The sequence below is a fragment of the Leopardus geoffroyi genome, chromosome A2, assembly GCF_018350155.1.
Source record: "Leopardus geoffroyi isolate Oge1 chromosome A2, O.geoffroyi_Oge1_pat1.0, whole genome shotgun sequence".
In the NCBI taxonomy this organism is placed as follows: domain Eukaryota; kingdom Metazoa; phylum Chordata; class Mammalia; order Carnivora; family Felidae; genus Leopardus; species Leopardus geoffroyi.
The window spans coordinates 40215974-40239208 of NC_059331.1; the positions used below are offsets into that span (position 1 = coordinate 40215974).

The 23235-nt window shown below is 39.0% G+C and overlaps 1 protein-coding gene and 1 pseudogene across 1 annotated transcript in view; both read left to right on the forward strand.

Moving 5' to 3' along the window:
- Positions 1-23235, forward strand: part of GXYLT2 (glucoside xylosyltransferase 2) — a 97473-nt gene that overhangs the window by 30088 nt on the left and 44150 nt on the right. The window contains exon 3 of the mRNA XM_045493563.1: positions 477-608. Within this exon, the coding sequence (XP_045349519.1) occupies positions 477-608 (132 nt within the window). The remainder of the gene's footprint in view (positions 1-476; positions 609-23235) is intronic.
- Positions 7238-9283, forward strand: LOC123605889 (annotated as a pseudogene).

Sequence of the window (23235 nt, forward strand, 5' to 3'; positions counted from 1 at the left end):
TTCCATGCCAGCAAATATAGATCTACCTTATTTTAACTGTTAACAGTAGTCTATTGTATAGTTCTATCATAATTAATTTTCCCAGTTCGTACTTATTGGTCATTTAGTTTGTTCACAAGGATTTTTTTTTTTTATTACAAAGTAGGTTGTGTTGAAAGTCTTGTGCCTTTATCTTTTGAAGTTGGTTATTGCCAGTTTCCAAAGTGCCCTCTTGGAAGTTTACTCAAATTTATACTCCCCTTGTGTTATTTATGTACCAGCCTCCTAACACCCTTGCTAACTCTGGATGTTATCATTATTATTTTTTTTTTAATTCTAGCCATGGTCTTTCATTCACTGAGCACTAATAGTGGTGGTGAAGTTAGATTTTCTGTGTAAGTTGCCTGAATAGTGTCCACCTGAACATGCAGAAGCTTCAGATGTTTTCCGTATCTCTGGGGCCTAATCATCCTCTTCTTGTATTCCTTGTTTTTTAGTTACGACAGTGGCCTGACTCATATACAAAGAAGTTCGAGCACCGAATCTACCCCATCACATTTTCGGTTGGAAACCCTCTGGAATGGAAGAAATTATTCAAACCGTGTGCTGCTCAGAGACTCTTTCTTCCGGTAGGAACACGAGCCTTTAATAAGGTGTTCTCAGGAGACAATTGCTCTTGCAAACATGGTGAAATTAACTGGTGTTAAACATTTTACTTAAAGCTGAAAATGTGTTTCTCTTGGATTCTGTAGTTGATTTTCTTACTCTTCAAGATATAGAGAAAGGGTTCTTGTGTGCAAGAAGTTGTCTTTCCAGGGGCACCTGGGTGGCTCAGTTGGTTGAGTGTCTGACTCTTGATTCCGTTCAGGTCATGTTCTGACGGTTCGTGAATTCAAGCTCCACATTGGGCTCTGTGCTAACTGTGCAGAACCTGCTGGGGATTCTCTGTCTCCTCACTGTCTGCCTCTTTCTGTCTCTCTTTCTCTCTCTCTCCCTCAAAGTAAATAAATAAACTTTAAAAAAAAAAGTTGTCTTTCCACAAGATTGAGGGACTGAGAGCATCCAAAGCATGTCTTGTATTATGAGTCTTTGTGATTATTATTATTTCTCTTATAACAATAACTATTGCCAGATGTAGCCATGCTAGGTAATAGTTCAAAAAAGGCCCAGAGTTCTGGATCAGGCTTTCAGTTTTTAATTTTTTAATTGAATGCTTTTGTTACCTTTTTAAAAATCCTAAATAGAAAAATCACTGAAGGGGCGCCTGGGTGGCGCAGTCGGTTAAGCGTCCGACTTCAGCCAGGTCACGATCTCGCGGTCCGTGAGTTCGAGCCCCGCGTCGGGCTCTGGGCTGATGGCTCAGAGCCTGGAGCCTGTTTCTGATTCTGTGTCTCCCTCTCTCTCTGCCCCTCCCCTGTTCATGCTCTGTCTCTCTCTGTCCCAAAAATAAATAAACGTTGAAAAAAAAATTAAAAAAAAAAATCACTGAAGATATATCAAAAAATTTTTTAATGTTTATTTTTGAGAAAAAGATAGAGCGCAAGTCGGTTAGGAGCAGAGAGAGGGAGACACAGAATTCAAAGCAGGCTCAGAGCTGTCAGCACAGAACCCAAGGTGGGACTCAAACTCATGAACTATGAGATCATGACCTGAACTGAAGTCAGATAGTTAATCATCTGAGCCACCCAGACCCCTCACCGAAGATATATCAAAACTGATGTCTGTCATGGAGCAAAGATGGCAGCTTTGACTTATGAATTGCACTCTTGACATTTGTGACAGATTTGTGCTTTTGGCAAACATTTACTTGGTGCCCATTAAGTACTAGGCCTTGGGTTAGTGATGGCAATATGGTAATGAGCAAGTTAGCGATAGCCTTGCTCCCTTGGAGTTTGAGCCTAGCAGGGCACTGGACAGGTAATTGAAAGTATGATCTATGCTGAAGTCCCATGGATATATGTAACCTGGGGTTCCACACTGGTCAGAGAAAGGTCATAGAAGATTCTTTTGGGACATTGCATTTATGCTGAGGCATGAACACCGGAGAAGTGGGGATCACTGGGTGACAAGGGCCTGGTTGGCAATGAGAGAGAAGAGGGTATTAAGCAGATACAGTAATATGTTCAAAGGCCCTGAATTGGGAAGGAGCATGTTTGGGATAATAAAAGAAGGTAGAGTAACCAGAACATAGAGTGAATGAAGAGGCCAGTAGCAGTTGTATTGTCTGGTCTTTGTGTTAAGGACACTGAAAAGCCATTGACTGATCTCTAGCTTGGAAGTGGCATGATCTGACTTGTGTTTTAAAGAGGACACGCTAGTTCATTGCAGTGTGGACGGTGGAATCGCTAGACCAGTTGCTGATGAGGTAGGCTATGGTGGGTGCCCGAAAGATGGATTCAGAACCTCCCCAAGAAGTAGTATTTACCAGTCCTCGTGATTGGCTAGTAGTAAGAGTTGAATTGGGAGAGTGAGGTGATAAGTATTTCACCCAGGTTTCTGACCTGAACAGATATTAAGGCTGATCTGTTTGAAATTGCCTATATTCAGCCATTAATGACCTTGTTATGGTTCATCCTACTAAATGGATGGTGGTCTTCGGAGAGATGGAAAAGGCAAAAGGGTGACCAGTTTTCATAGGAGGGAGATGAGTTTAATTTGGGTCCTATTTTGACTCAGAGGTGCCTGGGAGATGGCCATGCAGAAAAATCTCACCGTGTGTCGGCTTGAAATCCTAAATGGCAAGTTGGTCCTTTTAGCATTTCTCACCCAGAACCTGTGAGAAGAAAAAGGCCTGGTGGTCCTCTTGGTGTCTGTTCACGCTCACTCACTCATGAAATGGCCTGTTAGTCACATGCCACGGACCTTCATGTGAGGTGGGATTAACTGCATAAAAGTGTGGGTAAGGAACAACTAATTTAAACTGGAACTAAAATCTGTGTGTTGGTAATATAATAACTAATTACCATGTCAGAAGATGAGAAAAAAATGTCAGGTTTCTTTTCCTTATCTCTGTTTTAGGGGGGGAAATGTATTCAAAACCCAGGTTCCTATTGGAAAATTGTCTCTCCCACCTATCCAAAAAATATAAGCAACCCAGTGGAGCCACATTTGAATTTTCCCTGACCTTGAGTTGTGCCTTTATTGCCACGATTAAAAAAACAAACCTACCACATGATGGTTTTCATTCATTCCCAGCTAAGTAAGCATTCCATTTTGAATGACAAATGAGTGCTGGTATTCCTTATCTGCTTTTGATAATGGAAACTAGCCCTCCTTAAAAATAATAAAGCGGGATTGTAGTTGACAGGATATTTACCTTCTCCAAGTCATGTATCATAACAGCAGATTATGAGCATGGCATTTTGGGGCATCAGTAGAATGTATTGAACCTCAGGGTAATTTGAAGTAAAGTCTAGATGATGTTTTCCTTGAAATTCATCTCTGTAAAACCAAATCAAATGTACTACTGAGCCAGCAGAGTGAAGATGGAGGTCCCAAAATGTGAACATTCTAGCAAGTGGTAGGTCAGTCGATTGAGAACCACAGTCTCACCCATATTCTGAGGCAGTGTCATCTGCCCCAAGCCTGTAGAAATAAAACCCCTTCTCACATAAGATCTCACTATCAGGGGGCGCCTGGGTGGCGCAGTCGGTTAAGCATCCGACTTCAGCCAGGTCACAATCTCGCGGTCCGTGAGTTCGAGCCCCGCGTCGGGCTCTGGGCTGATGGCTCAGAGCCTGGAGCCTGTTTCCGATTCTGTGTCTCCCTCTCTCTCTGCCCCTCCCCCGTTCATGCTCTGTCTCTCTCTGTCCCAAAAATAAATAAACGTTGAAAAAAAAAATTAAAAAAAAAAATTAAAAAAAGATCTCACTATCAGAATAAGATCAGAGTACAAGTCTGCAAAGAAAGCCTATTATTTTCTTAAGTACAATTAGTGGAATTCAGATCCCACCAATTCATGATTTATGAAGTCCCAGAAACCAGTGGACCTTTAATTTTCTATTTCTGTGAATAATGGTTCTAAGAGCAGGACCATTATTAGTGCAAAGTAAGCTCCCGCTGGCTTGTACTAGTAAGCTGTCTAAGATGCATACCACTTTCAGGTAACTCAGAAGCTGAAAGTATTTAAAACAATCTGTCAATTAGAAATAAATCAAATCTGTTCATTCAAATTTATCCTAGAGTACTTTTCCCTTTTCCTTTAGTGACAGCCATAAAGCTTTCACTATGGTAAAAATAATGGAGTGTCATCAATTCATAATACCCTTCTCCCATTTAATTGGAATTACTGAGATTTTATAATGGCTCTATACATTTTGTTGCACACTCTGCCTCCTTGATTCCAAAAATCTACGTCCACACTAATTGTGGTCTTCTGGGGACCCTAGAGATATTTAAAACATGACAGGGATCATTGAATTGCAGAATCTTCAGAGACTTTATTGGCAAATGGCATCCATTGTGGAAATTTACATTAGGTTAAGGTGCTATGTAGTTCTCACTCCAGGAGAAAGGCCCCCTTTAACAAAGTTTTGATAAATTCCAAGATTACAATAATGTCTCATGTCATTCTTGCTCCCAACACTTGGCCACAACCATCCATCTCAGAGGAAGAAGTTAGTGAAGGATATTGTCATGAGAGGTAGGATAAAATTGCTTACAACCTTGACCTGTAAATTCTTCCTGAATTTTCTGGACATTTTGATATTTCTAACAAAGTTGACTCATCCTTTAATATTTCAAAGGCATACCATGACAAATAAATAGAAATCTTAGATTACCTAGGTTTTCTACATCACATCTCAAGGAGCAATATGTAATATTTCCTTTTTCTGCTTACAGTTTGTTAAAGAGGTTTGTAACTGGCTCCAATATTTGGAAAACCGTATACTTACAAGAAATATTTTAATGAGTCAGCTATAAGCTAATGGACAAGAGAGGTTACCTGACTTATAAGAACTTTCTATAATTAAGGTCAGGCCTCTGTGCTATTATTAATATTATAACTCAGCGTTAGCAGTTAACATTCAGGCTTCCTTGGAACCAGTGCTTTGGACGTCAACAAATACTGACAGATATATGAGAACATATTAAAAATCCTTAGTGAGAGGAACATCTATTAGAATCACTACAAATGATGTCTCTGTATTTCATTAAACATTAAGAGGCCATAAATTATTAGGATAAGATGAGCTATCAAAAAGATCCCTTGAAAATGACCCTCGATCCCAGTTTGGTTGAACAAGCTTTCCACACTCCTTATCATTTACTCACACACTATTAAAAGCTTGACATTCAGGATATTAGTTACAACTCTTGGTTACCTGTGAAAAAACTCAACTCCCAAGTAGCTAAAGAAAGAAGGAAATTTTTTGGCTTAACTGACAGTGAAATGCAGATGATCCCAAGCATAGGACTGATCTGGGGCTCACATATGTCACCCAGGCTCTGAGTGCCTCTCCCTCAGTCCTTCCAAGGCTCACTCCAGGAGTATAATGATTACTTGAAGTAGCCTGAGATCCAAATGCTAGAAGCTTAGCCTAGTAGAAAAAGCAGAAAAAGCAGAAAAAGCAGAAAGGGTGGCTACTTCCAAAATGGTGGCAGAAGAACTCTGTGCAAATGTTCCCCAGAGAGATAGGCATAAGTGGTGAAAATTATTTTTAAACCAACTATCTAGAATCTTTGGACGTTATGATATGGACCTAAGCAAATAAAGAAACAGATTATTCAAGAAAATCTAATGTAACCAAATCCAAGCTTGCTTTGCTCGCTGCATAACAGACCCATAATCTAGAGGCAAGATGTTAGGGTAAGTAAAGTGACTTTATTTGGAAAGCCAGCAAACCAAGGGGATGCAGACCATTGTCCTAAAGAACCATCTCCCCTTGGCAGGAAATTTGAGCTTCTTTTATGTTGTTAGCAAAAGAGGGAACTGAGAGGGAATTGGAGTCCAAAGATGACTGATGTCTGTAGATATCTGAAGAAGGTTGTGTAACTTCTTTGTCCTTGGTCAGTGATCTTTGTGTACAGGAATCTGGTCATGTCATTCCTGTGAATGTTAAGCATATCATAGTCATTTCTGTATGTGCTTCCCTATTTCCTCAGATAAGGTAGATTTTGGGTAGAAAGCAGTGTTTCCAAATCTTAGCCGTAAGCAAAATGTCTTCGCTGATTAACATGGCTGCCTCTAGGGCTAAAGCAGAAGTTTCTAAGCTTCCATCACACTAGCAAGGGAAATAGAAGCAAATGGAGTCAGACATGCTGGTTTTCTCCCTGTTACAGTAAAACTTGGTAAGAAAGAGGGAGAGTCTGTGACATTTGAACCTCCCTCTGGTCTCCCCTTCCAACTCAGCATGATGGAATGTCAACTCTGGGCAATTCAGTCAAGAATACAGGGATCCTTTCTCCCCAGCTCCTGGTTGAGAGATACGGTATTAACTTAGGGAGGGCAGGGCATGAGGAGTTCTCATCTCTACAGCTATGTATCACAGAGCTTAAATTCCAGGCAAATGTAGCCAACATCCTGGGGCTTCCTTAATTAAGAGGAAGCTGGTACCTTCATGAGAGCAACAAACTAAACTATAAGCTAGTTAGTTTACCAGGGAGAACAGGGAAAGAGACAGATAAAAAGTGCCTTCTTGGTGCCAGAACAACGTTCAAAGACTGGCCTCAATAACTATCCCTGCAAATAAGCCTAAATTGAATTGGATCAGATGGAGGAGCACTTAGTGCCTCAAAAACAATTAGCTGGCAGTTAGTGGAGGGTAATAGCTGGGTGTAATATCATCAGAGGTAGACAGCTTAACAGAAAGATTAGAGAGTCAGTCAAAGAGAGGTGATAAAACCACCAGCATTTCAGGATGGCTGTGTGCACGCCCCAGGCTGCACCCACTGAGGAACAATACCACCGGCTGCATAGAGTGGGTGAAGTGGACTTTCCTAAAGTAGTCCAGGCAAGATTCTAAACAAATGAATAAATAAATAAACATCAAAGGGTGCCAGGGTGGCTCAGTCAGTTAAGCGTCTGACTTCAGCTCAGGTCATGATCTTGTGGTTCGTGAGTTCAAGCCCTGCATCGGACTCTTTGCTGACAGCTCAGAGCCTGGAGCTTGCTTCAGATTCTGTGTCTCCCTCTCTTTCTGCCCCTCCCCTGATTTCTTGCTCTCTGTCTCTCTCTCAAAAATAAATAAACATTAAAAAATTTTAAAAAAAAGAAAGAAAAAACATCAATAAGCCCTGTAGGTTGGAGTTGCTAAAATATATTATCTAAAACATCCTATCATGCTATAATACATTAACATGCTAAATACGTTATCCATATTTTTTCATCAAAAAAAATTTGAGGCAAAGAAACGGAAAACTGTGACTCATTCACAGGAAAAAATGCAAGCAATAGAAAATGCCTGTGATAGGACCCAGATGTCAGGTTTAATAGAAAAAGACTTCACCCCTTGGGGGCCAGGCCTCACTCTGGTCACTTGATGGGGTCTCATCCCTAGGGACATAGTACAGCCCTGGGGCTCTGCTGGTGTGGGCTCAGGACCTGTGGGTACCAGCCTGATTCCTGAGGGTCTGACCAGGAGGTAGGGACATCACCACCACTTGGGACCCCAGCTCTCCCCAGCTGTCAGTAATTAAAAGCAATCTAACACGCATACACATGCACACACAAATAACAAACGACTTCAAAGCAGCCATTATATTTTCAAGCAACAAAAGGGAACCATACTTAAGTAAAGTAAGCTATGATGACAATATTTCATAAAACTAAGAATATCGGTAAAAAGATGAAACTTATTTTAAAAACAGCCAAATGGAACTTCTGGAGTTAACAGTTACAATGATTGAAATGAAAAGTCATTAAAGGAGCTCACAGCAGACTTGAAATTAAAGTAGAAAGAATTGGTAAATTTGCAGATAGATCAATAAAGGTCATGCAATCCAAGGAACAGAGAAAAATAATGATTAAAATTGACCAGAAACTGAGAGAAATGTGCAACACATAAAGCAAGTGAGCATATGCATGAGAGTGCCAGAAGGAGAGGGGAAAGAGAGAGAGGAATAGAAAAAACTATTTGAAGAAATAATGGTTGAAAACATGCCAATTTGATGAAAAACTATCTACCCATCAAAGTTCACAACTCTAAGTAAGATAAACTCAAGGAGGCCCACATGCAGACAAATCATAATAAAGATCCTGAAAGACAAGTCTTAAAAGTAACAAGAGAAAAACAACTTGTTACATACAGGGGAACTCCATTAAGATTAACAGCAAATTTCTCATTAGAAACTGTGGAGGCCAGAAGGCCATGGGATGACATATTTGAAGTGCCAAGGGGTGGGGGGAAACTGTCAACCAAAAATCGTATATCTAGCAAAACTGTTTTAAAAATGAAGGTGAGATAGGCTGTGTGCCCAACAGTCCTCTGGATCTGTTTCTTGCTTCAACGGGGTTTGGATGGAATAGACCCAGGCATGCCTCTTCTCCCAGCCTCCTACCACCCTCCAAATTTTTTTCAGTCTCAACCTTCAGAGCCATCTTCTCAGCTACCCTCTGCCTCCGGGACCAGCCAACACCCTGTACTGAGCTTAGCTCCTTATTAGCAATCAAATATGAACTCTCAGATTCATCAGAATTATTCCACAGAAGTGGATGCTGCTCTCAACCACCTGGTCAGCATGGATCTACCGGCCTCCTACACCTACCTCTTTCTGGGCTTCTGTTTCTGCAAAGATGTAGCTCTGGAGGGCATGGGCCACTCTTTCCACAAGTTGGCTGAAGCAGAATGAGCCTACTGAGCTGTCTCTTGAAGATGCAAAACCAGCACTGTAGCCATGCCCAGGATGTGCAGAAGCCATCCCCAGATGAGTGGAGTAAAACCTTGGATGCCATGGAAGCAGCCCTTGTTCTGGAGAAGACCTGAACCAGACCCTTTTGGATCTGCATGCCCCGGGTTCTGCCCACGCAGACCCCTATCTCTGTGACTTCCTGGAGAACCATTTCCTAGATGAGGAGGTGAAACTCATCAAGAAGATGGGCAACAAGCTTTCTAACCTCCCCAGGATGGGCTGGGCAAGTATCTATTTGAAAGGCTCACACTTAAGCATGACTACGAACTGCTCAAGCCCAGCAGCCTTTGAGGGGCCCTCTGGCATCCCTGTGGTGTGGGGACTTATGCCTGAGCCTCTTCCTGAGGCCACAAGGCAGCTTTTAAACCACCCTGGAGCCTTGAGGCCTCTCCCAACCCTCTCCCAAGCCATGCACCAAATGGAAACAATAAAAATTTTCACAGAAAAAAAAAAAGAAGAAGAAGGAGAATGAGAAGGTAAAATTGAGTCATTCCCAGATAAAGAAAACTGAGATAGTTTGGTGCTAGCAGAACTGACTTATAAGCAATACTAAAGAAAGTTCTTCATGCTAAAAGCAAATGAGTCCAGACAGTAATTCAAAATCACTTCATAAAAAAGAGCCTTAGTAAAGGCAATTATATAGAAAACATTATAATGAATATTTCTTAGTTCTTTTTAAAGTAATTTCTGCACCCAGTGTGGAGCTTGAACTCATAACCCTGAGATCAAAAGTCACATGCGTTACTGACTGAACCAGCCAGGCACTCCTATAATGAATATTTCTTATCATTTATTCTCTTAATTTACTTTAAAAACAATTATATAATACAATATGTATGTGACTGTATTGTTGGGACTGTAACATAGAAATGTAATGTATTTAAAAATAATAACACAAAGGTGGTTGGAGTTGAGCAAAGTTGTGGGGGATAACAAAATGATACCAGAGAGTAACTCAAATCCACAGGAACAAATGAAGAAAATCAGAAATGGTAGAAGAAGGTTAATATAACAAACTCCATAAATATATCCTTGTTCTCCTTCCTCTCCTAGCTTCTTTAAAACACGTACAATTACATGAAGTAGCAATTACAACAGTATATTACCGGGTTTGTGACAGGTATAGATGTAGTACATACAACAATGACATCACAAAATGGAGACAAGAGAATAGAGTTATATAGAACTGACATTAGTGTACCTTACTGGAATTAAGTTAGTATAAGTCTGAAGCATATTTTGATAAGATATATATGGTAAGCCCGAGAGCAACCACTGAAGAAAAATATGGTAAAAACAAATCACTATCTTAAAATGTTACATTAGAAAATATCTACTCAATGCAAAAGAAAGCAGTAAAGGAAGAGTATGGGAACAAAAGAGACAGGAGACATATTGAGAAGAAAAAGTAAAATGGCAGACATAAATTCAGCTATATCAATAACATTAAATGAGAGTGGATAAAACAATCCAATCAAAAGGCAGAAATTGCCAGAGATAGTTGATAAAAAAAAACAACATAATGTGCTATGTACAGGAAACATACCTTAGGTTCAAAGATACAAATAGGTTAGAAGCAAAATGATGGAAAAAGATGTCAATCAAACAGCAACCACAAGATAGCTGGAGTGGCTATACTAATATCAGACAGAACAGAACTGAAAAAAAATTGCTAGAGGAAAACAGGCACATTTTATAATGCTAAAAACATTAACCCACCAAGAAGATATAACAATTATAAATATACAACATGAAGCCTAAACTGACAGAATTCGAGGGAGAAATAGGCAGTCCACCAATAATAATGGGAGACTTTAATGCCCACATTCAATAAGGGGTTTCAATAGGTAGATCATCAACAAGGAAATAGACCTGAACAACACTTAAAAGCAATTGGACTAACAGATACCTGTAGAGCCCTCCACCCAAGACTGGTAGAACACACGTTCTTCTGAGTGCATATGGAACATTCCCATGGCAGACCACATGTTAGGCCACAAAACAAGCCTCAATGAATTAAAAAGGACTGAAGTCACGTAAAGTATGTTCTCTGACCACAGTGGAATGAAATTAGAAGTCATTAAGAGAAAGAAATTTGGGAAACTCAAAAATAATGTGGAAATTAAACAACACACTCCTCGATAACCAATGGGCCAAAAAAGAAATTACAGAAAAAATTAGAAAATACTTTGAGATAAATGAAAATAAGCATATCAAAACTTATGAGAGCAGCTGAAGCAGTACTTAGATGGACATTTATAGTTGTAAACTGCTACATTACAAATGAGGAAAGATTTTAAATCAATATTTTAACCTTCTACCTGATACACTTGAAAAAGAACAAACCATTCCAAGCAAGAGCAAGGAAGGAAATAGTAAAGATTAGAGTAAAAAATAATGAAGTAGAGAATAGACAAGGAATAGAGGATAACAACAGAACTGAAAGTTCGTTCTTTGAAAAGATCATCAAAATTGATAAACCTGTAGCTAGACTGAACAAGAGAGAAAAAGAAGACTCAAATTACTGAAGTCAGGAATGAAAGAGGGGAGATGAATACCAACATTAGTGATATAAAAAGAATTGTAAAGCAACAGTATAAAAAACTGTATGATAGTCAGTTAGATAACTTAGATGAAATGGACAACTTTGAAAATGACAACTCAGCACAGAGCCAGAGGTGGGGCTCAAACTCACAAACGGTGAGATCATGACCTGAGCCGAAGCTGGACGCTCAACCGACTGAGCCACCCAGGCACCTCTGGTAGAGGTCATTTCAGAGAATGAACCCCAAAGGCAAAAGTTACAGGGTAAAGACTGACAATTCTGATCGTCTATTCTTTAATAATCTGTGCAAACAGTAAGAAAGTACTTTTGGGGCCCCTGGGTGGCTCAGTTGGTGAGCGTCCGACTTCAGCTCAGGACTAGATGGTTTCGTCGGTGAGTTCTACCAAACCTTTAAATAATTAATACAAATTGTTTCCAACGTCTTTCAAAAAAAAAAAAAATAGAAAAGAAGTAAATATGTCCCAACTCACTCTATTAGGCCACATATTAACCTGTTACCAAAACCATGCAGTGACATCACAAGATGTCAGACCAATTACAGACCAATTACTCATGAATGTAAAAATCCATGAGATGGAAAAATCCTCAACAAATACTACCATAGAAAATCCAGCAACTCAAAAACGGATTATACACTATAGCTAAGTGGGATTATCCCCAGGGATACAAAGTTGGTTTAACATAGTAAAATCAATTAATGTAATATAATATGTAAACAGAATAAAGAACAAAAAGGTCATGAATATCTCAATAGATGCAGAAAAAACTGACAAAATCTAGTACCTTTTAAGAAAAAAAAAAAAAACACATTCAACCCTAAGAATAGAAGAGAACGTTCTCAACCTGATGTAGGGCTTCTATAAAAACTTCACAATTGGTGTTATACTTAATGGCAAAAGACTGAATTCTTTACCTCTAAGATCAGATAAAAAATAGTTAAATGCTCTCAAAATTTCTTTTCTTTCTTTTTTTTCTTTCTTTCTTTCTTTCTTTCTTTCTTTCTTTCTTTCTTTCTTCATTTCTTTCTTTCTTTTAGAGAGAAAGACTATGCACACACACACACGCTTGCATGAGCATGGGAGGGGCAGAGGGAAAGAGAATCTCCAGCAGGCTCCACACTCAGCACGGAGCTCTATGCAAGGCTCAATCTCAGGACTGTGAGATTATGACCTGAGCCGAAATCAAGAGTTGGATGCTTAATTGATTCAGCCACCCAGACGCCCCTATGCTCTCAAAATTTCTATTCAGCATTGTAGTGAAAGTTCTAGTTGGGGCATTTAGGCAAGAAAATGGAATAGAATGAATTCTGATTTGAAAGAAAGAAGTAAAACTATCTCTATTGTCAAATGACTTCATATCGTATATAGAAAATCGTAAGGAATCAACTTAAAAAATAATTAGCATTAATATACAAATTCAGTGGAGTGCCTGGGTGGCTCAGTCGGTTAAGCATCCATCTTCAGCTCAGGTCATGATCTCATGCTTTGTGGGTTCGGGCCCCACATCAGGCTCTCTGCTAACAGCTGGCTTCGGATTTTGTCTCCCTCTCTCTTTGCCCTTCCCCCAGTCACACTCCAAGTGTCTTCCTCCAAAATAAATAAATATCAATACAAATTTAAAAATTAAACAAATTTAGTAAGGTTGCAAGATACAAAACCAAGACACAGAAATAAATTGTATTTCTAAACACTTCCAATGAGCAATTCCGAAATAAGATTAAGAAAACAATTCCATGTATAATGACAAAAATAACAAAATGCCTAAGAATAAATTTAACAAAATGAGTGTAAAATCTGTACTCTGAAAATTGTAAGAGTCGTTGAAAGAAATTGAAGAAGAGTTAAATGGAAAGACGGCTCATGTTCATAGATCAAAAGACTTAATATTGTTAAGATGGCATTAGTCCTCAACATTGCCTACATAGTCAGTGCAGTCTTTAGCAAAATCCCACCTGACTTCAGTGCAGAAATTGACAAGCTGATCCTAAAATTCATACAGAAATCCAAGGAACTATAGTGTCAGTAAACTTCTAGCCAGGCTAACTAAATAAAAAAGAGAAAGGACACAAATTACTATTATTAGAAATGAAAGAGGGGACATCATTAGTACAGATTTATTTTGATGGACATTAAAAGTTCAATAAAAAAAATACTAACATTTCTATGACCACAAATTTGATAAGTTAAAAGAAATGGATTGATTCCTTGAAAGACACAAACTATCAAAACTCACACAAGAAGAAATAGATGATCTGAATAACCCTGTGCCTATTAAAGAAATGGAATCAATAATTAATACCTTACAAACAGAAAGTACCAGGGCCAGATGGGTTTGCTGGTGAATTCTATCAAACATTTAAGGATGAAGTTATACCAGTTCTCTACAATCTTTCAGAGGATAGAAGAAGAGGGAATACTTCCTAACTCATTATATGAGGCCACCATTGCTCTAATGCAAAACCAGACAAAACAATAATAAGGGAACTATAGACTAATTATCTCTCATTAACACAGATGCAAAAATCCTGAACAAATTATTAGCAAATCAAATCCAAAAAAGCATAGAAAATATTATACACCATAACCAAGTGGGATTTATCCCAGGTATGCAGGGCTGGTTCAGCATTAAAAAGTCAATTAACAAGGTGCCTGGGTGGCTCAGTCAGTTGGGCATCCAACTTCAGCTCAGGTCATGATCTCGCTGTCTGTGAGTTCAAGCCCTGCGTCAGGCTCTGTGCTGACAGCTGGGAGCCTGGAGCCTGTTTCAGATTCTGTGTCTCCCTCGCTCTCTGCCCCTCCCCCACTCATGCTCTGTCTCTGTCTCTGTCTCTGTCTCTGTCTCTCTCTCTGTCAAAAATAAATGAACATTTAAAAAAAATTGTTTTAAAAAGTCAATTAGCGTAGCCCATCACATCAACAGGCTAAAAGAGGGAAAGTACATGATCTTATTAATAGATGCAGAAAAAACAGGGGCGCCTGGGTGGCTGAGTCGGTTGGGCGGCCGACTTCGGCTCGGGTCATGATCTCATGGTCCGTGAGTTCGAGCCCCGCGTCGAACTGTGCTGACAGCTCGGAGCCTGGAGCCTGTTTCGGATTCTGTGTCTCCCTCTCTCTCTGACCCGCCCCCGTTCATGCTCTGTCTCTCCCTGTCTCAAAAATAAATAAAATGTTAAAAAAATTTTTTTTAAATAAAAAAAAATAGATGCAGAAAAAACGTTTGACAGACTTCAACATTTATTCATGATAAAAACTGTCAGTAAACTAGGAATTAAAGGGAACCTTATCAACTTGATAAAAAACTGTCTATAAAAATCCCTACAGCTGGGGCATCTGGGTGGCTCAGTTGGATGAGTGTCCAGCTTCAGCTCAGGTCATGATCTCATGGTTTCTGAGTTTGAGCCCTGCATTGGGCTCTCTGCTGTTAGCACAGAGCCTGCTTCACATCCTCTGTCCCCTGCTGTCTACTCCTCCCCTACTCACACTCTCTCTCTCAAAAATAAATAAGTAAACATTAAAAAGAAACCCAACTGCTAATTTTGTACTCAATGGATCTTACAAAGTAAGCTTTAGGACCTTAATAGGATAGGGAGACTCAATATTGTCAAGATGTCACTCCTTCCCAAGACAATTTATAGATTCACCTCAATTCCAGTCAAAATCCTAACAAGTTACTTTACAAATATAAACATTCTGTAAAATTCTTATGGACAGGCAAAAGGCTCAGAATATCCAATACAGTGTTGAAAGAGAAGAACAAAGTTGCGTAACCGATGCTACGCAGCTTTAAGACTTATTCTAAAGCTATAGTAATCAAAACAGAGTTGTATAGGCAAAAGAATAGACAAATAGATCAATGGAACAGAATAGAGAGTCTATAAATAGACCCCCATAAATACAGTCAACTGATCTTTGACAGAGGAGCAATACAATGGAACAAAGATAGTCTCTTCAACGAATGGTGCTGGAACAACTGGATATCCATATACAAACTGATAAATATAGATGCAGACCTTACATACTTCACAAGAAGTAACTCAAAATGGGTCAGATACTGAAGTGTAAAATGCAAAACTATAAAACTCCTGGAAGATAACATAGGAGAAGACCTAGATGACCTTGGGTACCATGGTGGCTTTTTAGATATAATGCCAAAGACATGATCCATGAAAGAAATCATTGATAAGATGGACTTTGTTCAGTTTAAAAGCTTCTGCTCTGTGAAAGACAGTATCATGAGAATGGGAAGACCAGCTATAGGCTACAAGAGAATATTTGCAAATTTCCAATAAAGGATTATTATCCAAAATATACCAAAAACTCTTTAAAACTCAACAATAAGAAGCAACCTAATTTTTTTTAATATATGAAATTTATTGTCAAATTGGTTTCCATACCACACCCAGTGCTCATCCCAAAAGATGCCCTTTTCAATGCCCATCACCTACTCTCCCCTCGCTTCCACCCCCCATCAACCCTAAGTTTGTTCTCAGTTTTTAAGAGTCTCTTAAGAAGCAACCTAATTTAAAAGTGGGCCAAAGACTGGGGCGCCTGGGTAGCTCAGTCAGTTAAGCGTCCGACTTTGGCTCAGGCCATGATCTCACAGTTCGTGGGTTTGAGCCCTGCGTTGGGCTCTGTGCTGGCAACTCGGAGTCTGGAGTCTGCTTTGGATTCTATCTCCCTCCCTCTCTCTCTCTGTCCCTCCGCTGCTTGCTCTCTCTTTCTCAAATATAAATAAACATTAAATTTAAAACAATGGGCAAAGACTTTAATAGACACCTAATCAAGGAAGATGTACAGATGGCAAATAAGTATATGAAAAGATGCTTTATATAGTATGTCATCAGAGAAGTGCAAATTAAACCAATAATGAGATACCACTACACATATATTAGAATGGCCAGAAGGGATGCTGGTGTTACAAAATTCTGATGAGGGGGTAGACCAACAGGAATTCTCATGCCTTGCTGGTAGGAATGAAAAATGGATGGAGTGCCTGGGTGGCTCAGTCAGTTAAGCATCCGACTTCAGCTCAGGTCACGATCTCATGGTTCGTGAGTTCAAGCCCCACATCTGGCTCTGTGCTGACAGCTAGCTCAAAGCCTGGAGCCTGTCTTCGGATTCTGTGTCTCCTTCTCTTTCTGTTCCTCCACTGCTTGTGCTGTCTGTCTCTCTCTCTTTCTCTCTCAAAAATAAATAAAAACATTGAAAAATTAAAAAAAAAAAAAGAAAAGAAAAATGGTGCAGCCACTTTGGAAGATAGTTTGGTGGTTTCTTACAAAACTAAATGTACCTTTACCATGGGACCCAGCAGTTGCACTCTTGGTATTTACCCAAAGTAGCTGAAAACATGCCCACACAGTAACCTGTACTTAGAGCAGCTTTATTCATAATTTTGAAAACTTGGAAGCAACCAAGATGTCCTATGGCAGGTAAATGGATAAATAAATTGGACACATCCAGATAATGGGATATTATTGAGTGCTTAAAAAGAATTGAGCTATCAAGCCCTGAAAAGTCATGGAGGAAACTTAAATGCATATTACTAAGTGTAAGAAGCCTATCTGAAAAAGCTACACATTTTTGATTTCAGCTATATGACTTTCTGTTAAAGGCAAAAAGCTATGGAGACAATGAAGATGTTTGCCTGGTTGGGGGGCAGCCAGGGTAAAGAATGAACAGGCAATGCACTGAGGGTTTTTAGGGCAGTGATAATATTCTATATGGTATTACACTGGTATATATGTAACTATACCTTTGTCCAAACCCAAGAATGTACAACACCAAAAGTTAACCATCATGTAAAGTATGTACTTGGGGTTATTATGATATGTCAATGTAGGTTCATACTTGGTAACAAATATACCATTCTGGTGAGCGATGTTGATAATAGAGGACACTATGCACGTGTAGAGACAGGAGATATAGGAGAAATCTCTGTACTTTCTCTTAATTTTGTTGTGTACCTGAAACTGCTCTTAAAAATAATCTTTATTAGAAAGAAAGAATGAGAGAAAAAGAAAGAAAGAAAGAAAGAAAGAAAGAAAGAAAGAAAGAAAGAAAGAAAGAAAAGATAGATGGAGGGAGTGAGGAAGGAAGAAAGGAAGGAAGGAAGGAAGGAAGGAAGGAAGGAAGGAAGGAGAATTCAAGGGACCCAAAATATCCAAAACCAACCTGGAAAAGGTGAGCAAGGTTGAAAGATCCTCACTTCCTGATTTTAAAATTTACTACTAAGGTACAGTAACCAAGCCAAAGCAGTACTGGCATAAGGATAGACATATAGAGCAATGGAAGAGAATTGAGTCCAGAAATGAATCCTCATAGTTACAGATTCATTCAATGGAGAAATAGTAATCTTTTCAACAAATGGTGCCAGGAAAACTGAATATCCACATGCAAAAGAATAAAGTTGTATTCCCTACCTCATGCCATATTAAAAAAATTAATTCAAGTGGATCAAAGACCCATATAGAAGAGCTAAAAATGGAAAAGTCTTAGAAGAAAATACAGGAGTAAATCTTCAGGACCTTCAATTAGACTGTGTTTTTTTTTGTTTTGTTTTGTTTTGTTTTGTTTTGTTTTGTTTTGTTTTGTTTTAAGATATGATACCAAAAACCCATGGAACAAAAGAAAAACTGGATATTTGGACTACATCAGAATTGAAAACTTCTGTGCTTCAAATAAGACCATCAAGAAAATATAAAGAAAGACATCCACAGAATGGGAGAATATATTTGCATATCACATATCTGATAAGGAACTTGTTATAAATAATTCTTACAACTCAATAATAAAAAGATAAATAGCCCAATTAAAAAATGGGCAAAGGATCTGAATAGACATGCCTCCAGAGAAGATATAAAAAGAGGAAATATACATATAAAAGATGCTCAACATCATTAGTCATCAGGGGAATGAAATCAAAACCACACTGAGATGCCACTTCACCCCACTAGGATGGCTGTAATCAAAAAGACATTATAACAAATGTTGGCAAGGATGTGGATAAACTGGAAGCCCTGTGCACTGCTGGTAGGAATATAAAATGGTGCAGCTGCTTTGAAAAACAGTCTGCCATTTCCCCAAAAGATTAAACATAGAGTTACCCGATGACTCAACAACTCCACTTCTACATAATGAAGAGAAATGAAAACATATGTACACAAATATTCATAGCAGCATTGTTCCTAAGAGATAAAAGATGGATACAACCCAAAAAGATGGATACAATCCATCAACTGTTGACTGGATAAATAAAATGCATTATGCGTGTGAAATGGAATAGTACTTGGCAGGAAATAGAAATGAAGTAAGTATTATTGATACATGCTACAGTGTGGGTGTGCTTTGAAAGCGTGCTAAATGAAAGGAGCCGTTCAAAAACAGCACATATTGTATGATTCCATTTATATGAAATGTACTGAATAGGCAAATCTATTTATAAAGATAGATTAGTGCTTGCCTAGGGCTAATCAGGATGTGGAAAATAGGGAGTGACTGCTAATGTGTACAGAATTTCTTTTTGACATGCTGAAAATGTCCTAAAAGTAGATTGTGATGATGTTCAGCAATCAAAAAGAATGAAATCTTGCCATTTGCAGCAACAAGAATGGAACTAGAGTGTATTATGCTAAGCAAAATTAGTCAGAGAAAGACAAATATCATATGACTTCACTCATATGTGGAATTTAAGATACAAAACAGATGAGCATAAGGGAAGGGAAGCAAAAGTAATATAAAAATATAAAAACAGGGGCTCCTGGGTGGCTCATTCAGTTAAGCGTCTGACTTCGGCTGAGGTCATTATCTTGCAGTTTATGAGTTTGAGCCCTGTGTCAGGCTCTGTGCTGACACCTCAGGGCCTGGAGCCTGCTTCAGATTCTGTGTCTCCTCCTCTCTCTGCCCTTCCCATGCTCATGCTATGTCTCTCTCTCTCTCTCTCTCTGTCTCTCAATAACAAATAAACGTTAAAAAAAATTATATATATATATATATATATATATATATATATATATATATATACACACACACACAAGGAGGGGGACAAAACACAAGAGACTCTTAAATACAGAGAACAAACAGTATTGCTGGAGGAGTTGTAGGGGAGGGGATGGGCTAAATGGGCAAGGGGCATTAAGGAGGACACTCACTGAGATGAGCACTGGGCGTTATATGTATGGGATGAATCACTGGATTCCACTCCTGAAATCATTACTGCACTATATGCTAACTATTTGGATGTAAATTAAAAAAAAAAAAAAGATTGGGATGATGTTGCACCACTCTGTGAATATATTAAAAACCACTGAATTGTTCACTTTAAATGGATGAATTGATATGTAAATTATATTTCAGTAGAGCTGTTAGAAATCAAAAGCATGGTACTTAATAACTGTCATAAAAATTCTGGGATAGGAGCATCGAGGTGGCTCAGTCAGCCAAGTGTCCGACTCTTGATCTGGGCTCAGGTCATGATCTCACAGTCATGAGGTTAGTCATGAGATCATGCCATACATCGGGCTCCGCCCTGAGCATGGGGCCTGCCTAAGATTCTCTCTTCCTCTCCATCTTACTCTGCACCTCTCCTGCTTGCTCATGTTCTCTCTTTCTGTCTCTGTATTTCAAAAATAGAAAAAAATCCTGTGGTATATTGTGATTGCCCCTGAATGGCTCATGTGCCCATCCCTGAATAATCATTATGGCCAGAAAGGTAAGATACTCTGATTAGCCCAAGTTAAATCACATTATCATCCATGGGCAACAGGGGCCACCTACATGTGAACCACAGGTATTTGATTTTTTCACAGGAGAGAGGGTTGTTCTTCTCAGAAGATGAAGGAAGATATGCTGGAGAGGCCAAACAACAGATTATTATCTGAGTTAAAAATGACTAGTTCTTGGGGCGCCTGGGTGGCTCAGTCGGTTGAGCATCCGACTTAGGCTCAGGTCATGATCTCGCAGTCTGTGGGTTCGAGCCCCGCGTCAGGCTCTGTGCTGACAGCTCAGAGCCTGGAGCCTGCTTTGGATTCTGTGTCTCCCTCTCTCTCTGCCCCTCCCCCGTTCATGCTCTGTCTCTCTCTGTCCCAAAAATAAATAAACGTTGAAAAAAAAAAATGACTAGTTCTTGGGGCGCCTGGGTGGCTCAGTCGGTTGAGCATCCGACTTAGGCTCAGGTCATGATCTCGCGGTCTGTGGGTTTGAGCCCTGCGTCAGGCTCTGTGCTGACAGCTCAGAGCCTGGAGCCTGCTTTGGATTCTGTGTCTCCCTCTCTCTCTGCTCCTCTCCCACTCATGCTCTGTCTCTCTCTCTCTCTGTCAAAAATAAATAAACGTTAAAAAAATTTGTTTTAAAAAGAATGACTTGTCCTATAACATCTCTTCTCAAGCCTTCAGATAGACCCTTTTACTTTGTTAGGATAAAGAATATATATATGGTTGGGCCTTTAAGAAACTTAATAGCCACAGTACTAGGAAGCATGTAATGGAGATAGAAATTAATTTGAGATATATCAAGGCAATATGGTGTGGTTGTTAAGGCTATAGACTCTAAAGCAGCCCAAATATGTTCAGATCTTGCTTATACCACTTACTGCTGTGTAACCTGAGGAAATTACTTTTCTTTGCCTGAATTTATTCATCTGTAAAATGGGAATAAGAATATTGCCAACTCACAACAATAAATTTGTAAATAAAATTGTAAAAATTTTAGTTAATACATTTAACATCTTTAAGAATTGTGCCTGGCACATAGTAAGTGTGAGCTTCTATTTTTATTGTAGTTAGTATCATTTTAAGGACTGATATGTGGCAGGAAGCTACTGAGATTATTAACTTTTTTCGCAAAGGGACCTTATCTTGGCTAATAGCAACAAAAAATTTTTTGGTCTATTTGGCCAAGCCATAACCAACACAGAACAATTAGAACATACCTCAGCAGAGAACACCACTGTTATAATATCAGACACACTGTAGAAAATTGTCTTTTTGTCCCCAACATGATTACCCTCCTAGTAGTTCTGGAATTATCATGTTTGTTATGAAGCATAAGAATCATAACTCATATTTGTTGAGTGCCTACTATAATTCTCTGGTTGCAAGCAATAAAAATTGATTCAGACTGAGTTAATAGAAACCCAGAGATCACAAGACATTTGAAGAAACTCTAACAGAAATGACAAAGGTCAAAACAAATAAAGAGAAACTATCAACTTAGAGAAAATAATATATGCAGGATAAATAAAACTTCTAAAGAAATTATCATTAGTATCCTCAGAGAAAGAAGATATTACATGAAGAAGCATAGGATTTTTTTTGGGGGGGGGGAGCATGTAAGCAGGACAGGGGTAGAGGAACAGGAAGAGAGAGAATCTTGAGCAGGCTGCACACTGGGTGTGGAGCCTGATGTGGGGCTCAATCTCATAACTGTGATATCATGACCTGAGCAAAAATCAAGAGTTGGACACTTAACTGACTGAGCCCCAAGAAGCATAGGATTCTATAAAAAATGAAACATTTAGAGACTAAAACCAAAATGTTTATAAATTCAAATGTGTTGGGGCAGCTGGGTGGTTTAGTAGTTTAAGTGTCTGACTCTTGATTTTGGCTCAGGTCATGATCTCATGGTTTGTGAGTTTGAGCCCCATGTTGGGCTCTGTGCTGACAGTGTGGAGCCTGCTTGGGATTCTCTGTCTCCCTCTCTCTCTCTCCCCTCCCCTGCTCACTCTCTTGCTCTCTCTCAAAATAAATAAAAATTTGATAGCAGACATGAGCAACTCAATACAAAAACTGCAGAAAAAGTTGAGGAAATTGTTCCAAAAGTAGAGTGATAAACAATAAAAACCAATGAGATGGAGAATAGCAGTGAAATGAACAGAAAATTAGAGGAAAGATCCAATATATGAACAATAGTAGTTCTGAAAAGTGAGAATAGAGAGCACAAAGGATAGGAATCAACATTGAAATTAATTCCAAGAAAATTTCTTACAACAGCAAGACATAGATTTCCAGGTTGAGGGAACCACCAAAAGACTATTACATTAAATGAAAAAAAGTCATACATCATGGGGTAGATTGGCTTCAATTTTCAGGGTTCCAGTCCAAGATGGCAGCATAGGAGCCTCTTGAATTCACCTTCTCTCATGGACACCCTGAGTCTACAGCTACACATGGAATAATTCCCTCTGAAAGAAATTTAGGAACCAGCTGAGTGATTCCTACACATTTGGCAAGCAAGGAAATACCCATTTCACCCACATTGAAATGGGTCTTGGCACTCTCAACTACTGGGAGTCACTAAGAACAAAGAAGATGGATTGAATCATCACAAATGTTTGAGAGACATCCTAGAGCTTGAGTGAGATGTATAGGAGACTGGAAGAGGCAACTGTTTTATCTAATGCACAAAATCCAACACAGAGAGTCAAGGAAAATGAAGAAACAGAGGAATATGTTACAAATTAGAAAACAAGATAAAACTCCAGAGACAGACCTTAATACAATGGAAATAAATGATTTACTTGATTAAAATGTTAACAGTAATAAAGATGCTACCAAAGTCAGAGCACAATACATAGGCAAAGTGAGAATTTCAACAAAGAGATAGAAAGTATAAAAAAGTACCAAACAGAATCACAGAGCTGAAGAATACACTAACTGCACCAAAAAATTCAAAATTCAACTGCACCAAGGGATTCAACAGCAGACTGGGTCAAATGGCAGAAAGGACTTGAACTTTGAGAACAATAGAGAGAAAACGTCATATTATGTGTCAATAGTGAAGAAAGGGTCACATCCAAAGGATTAGAAATCAGAAGGGCTCCATATTTCTCAACAGCTATAGTGGAAT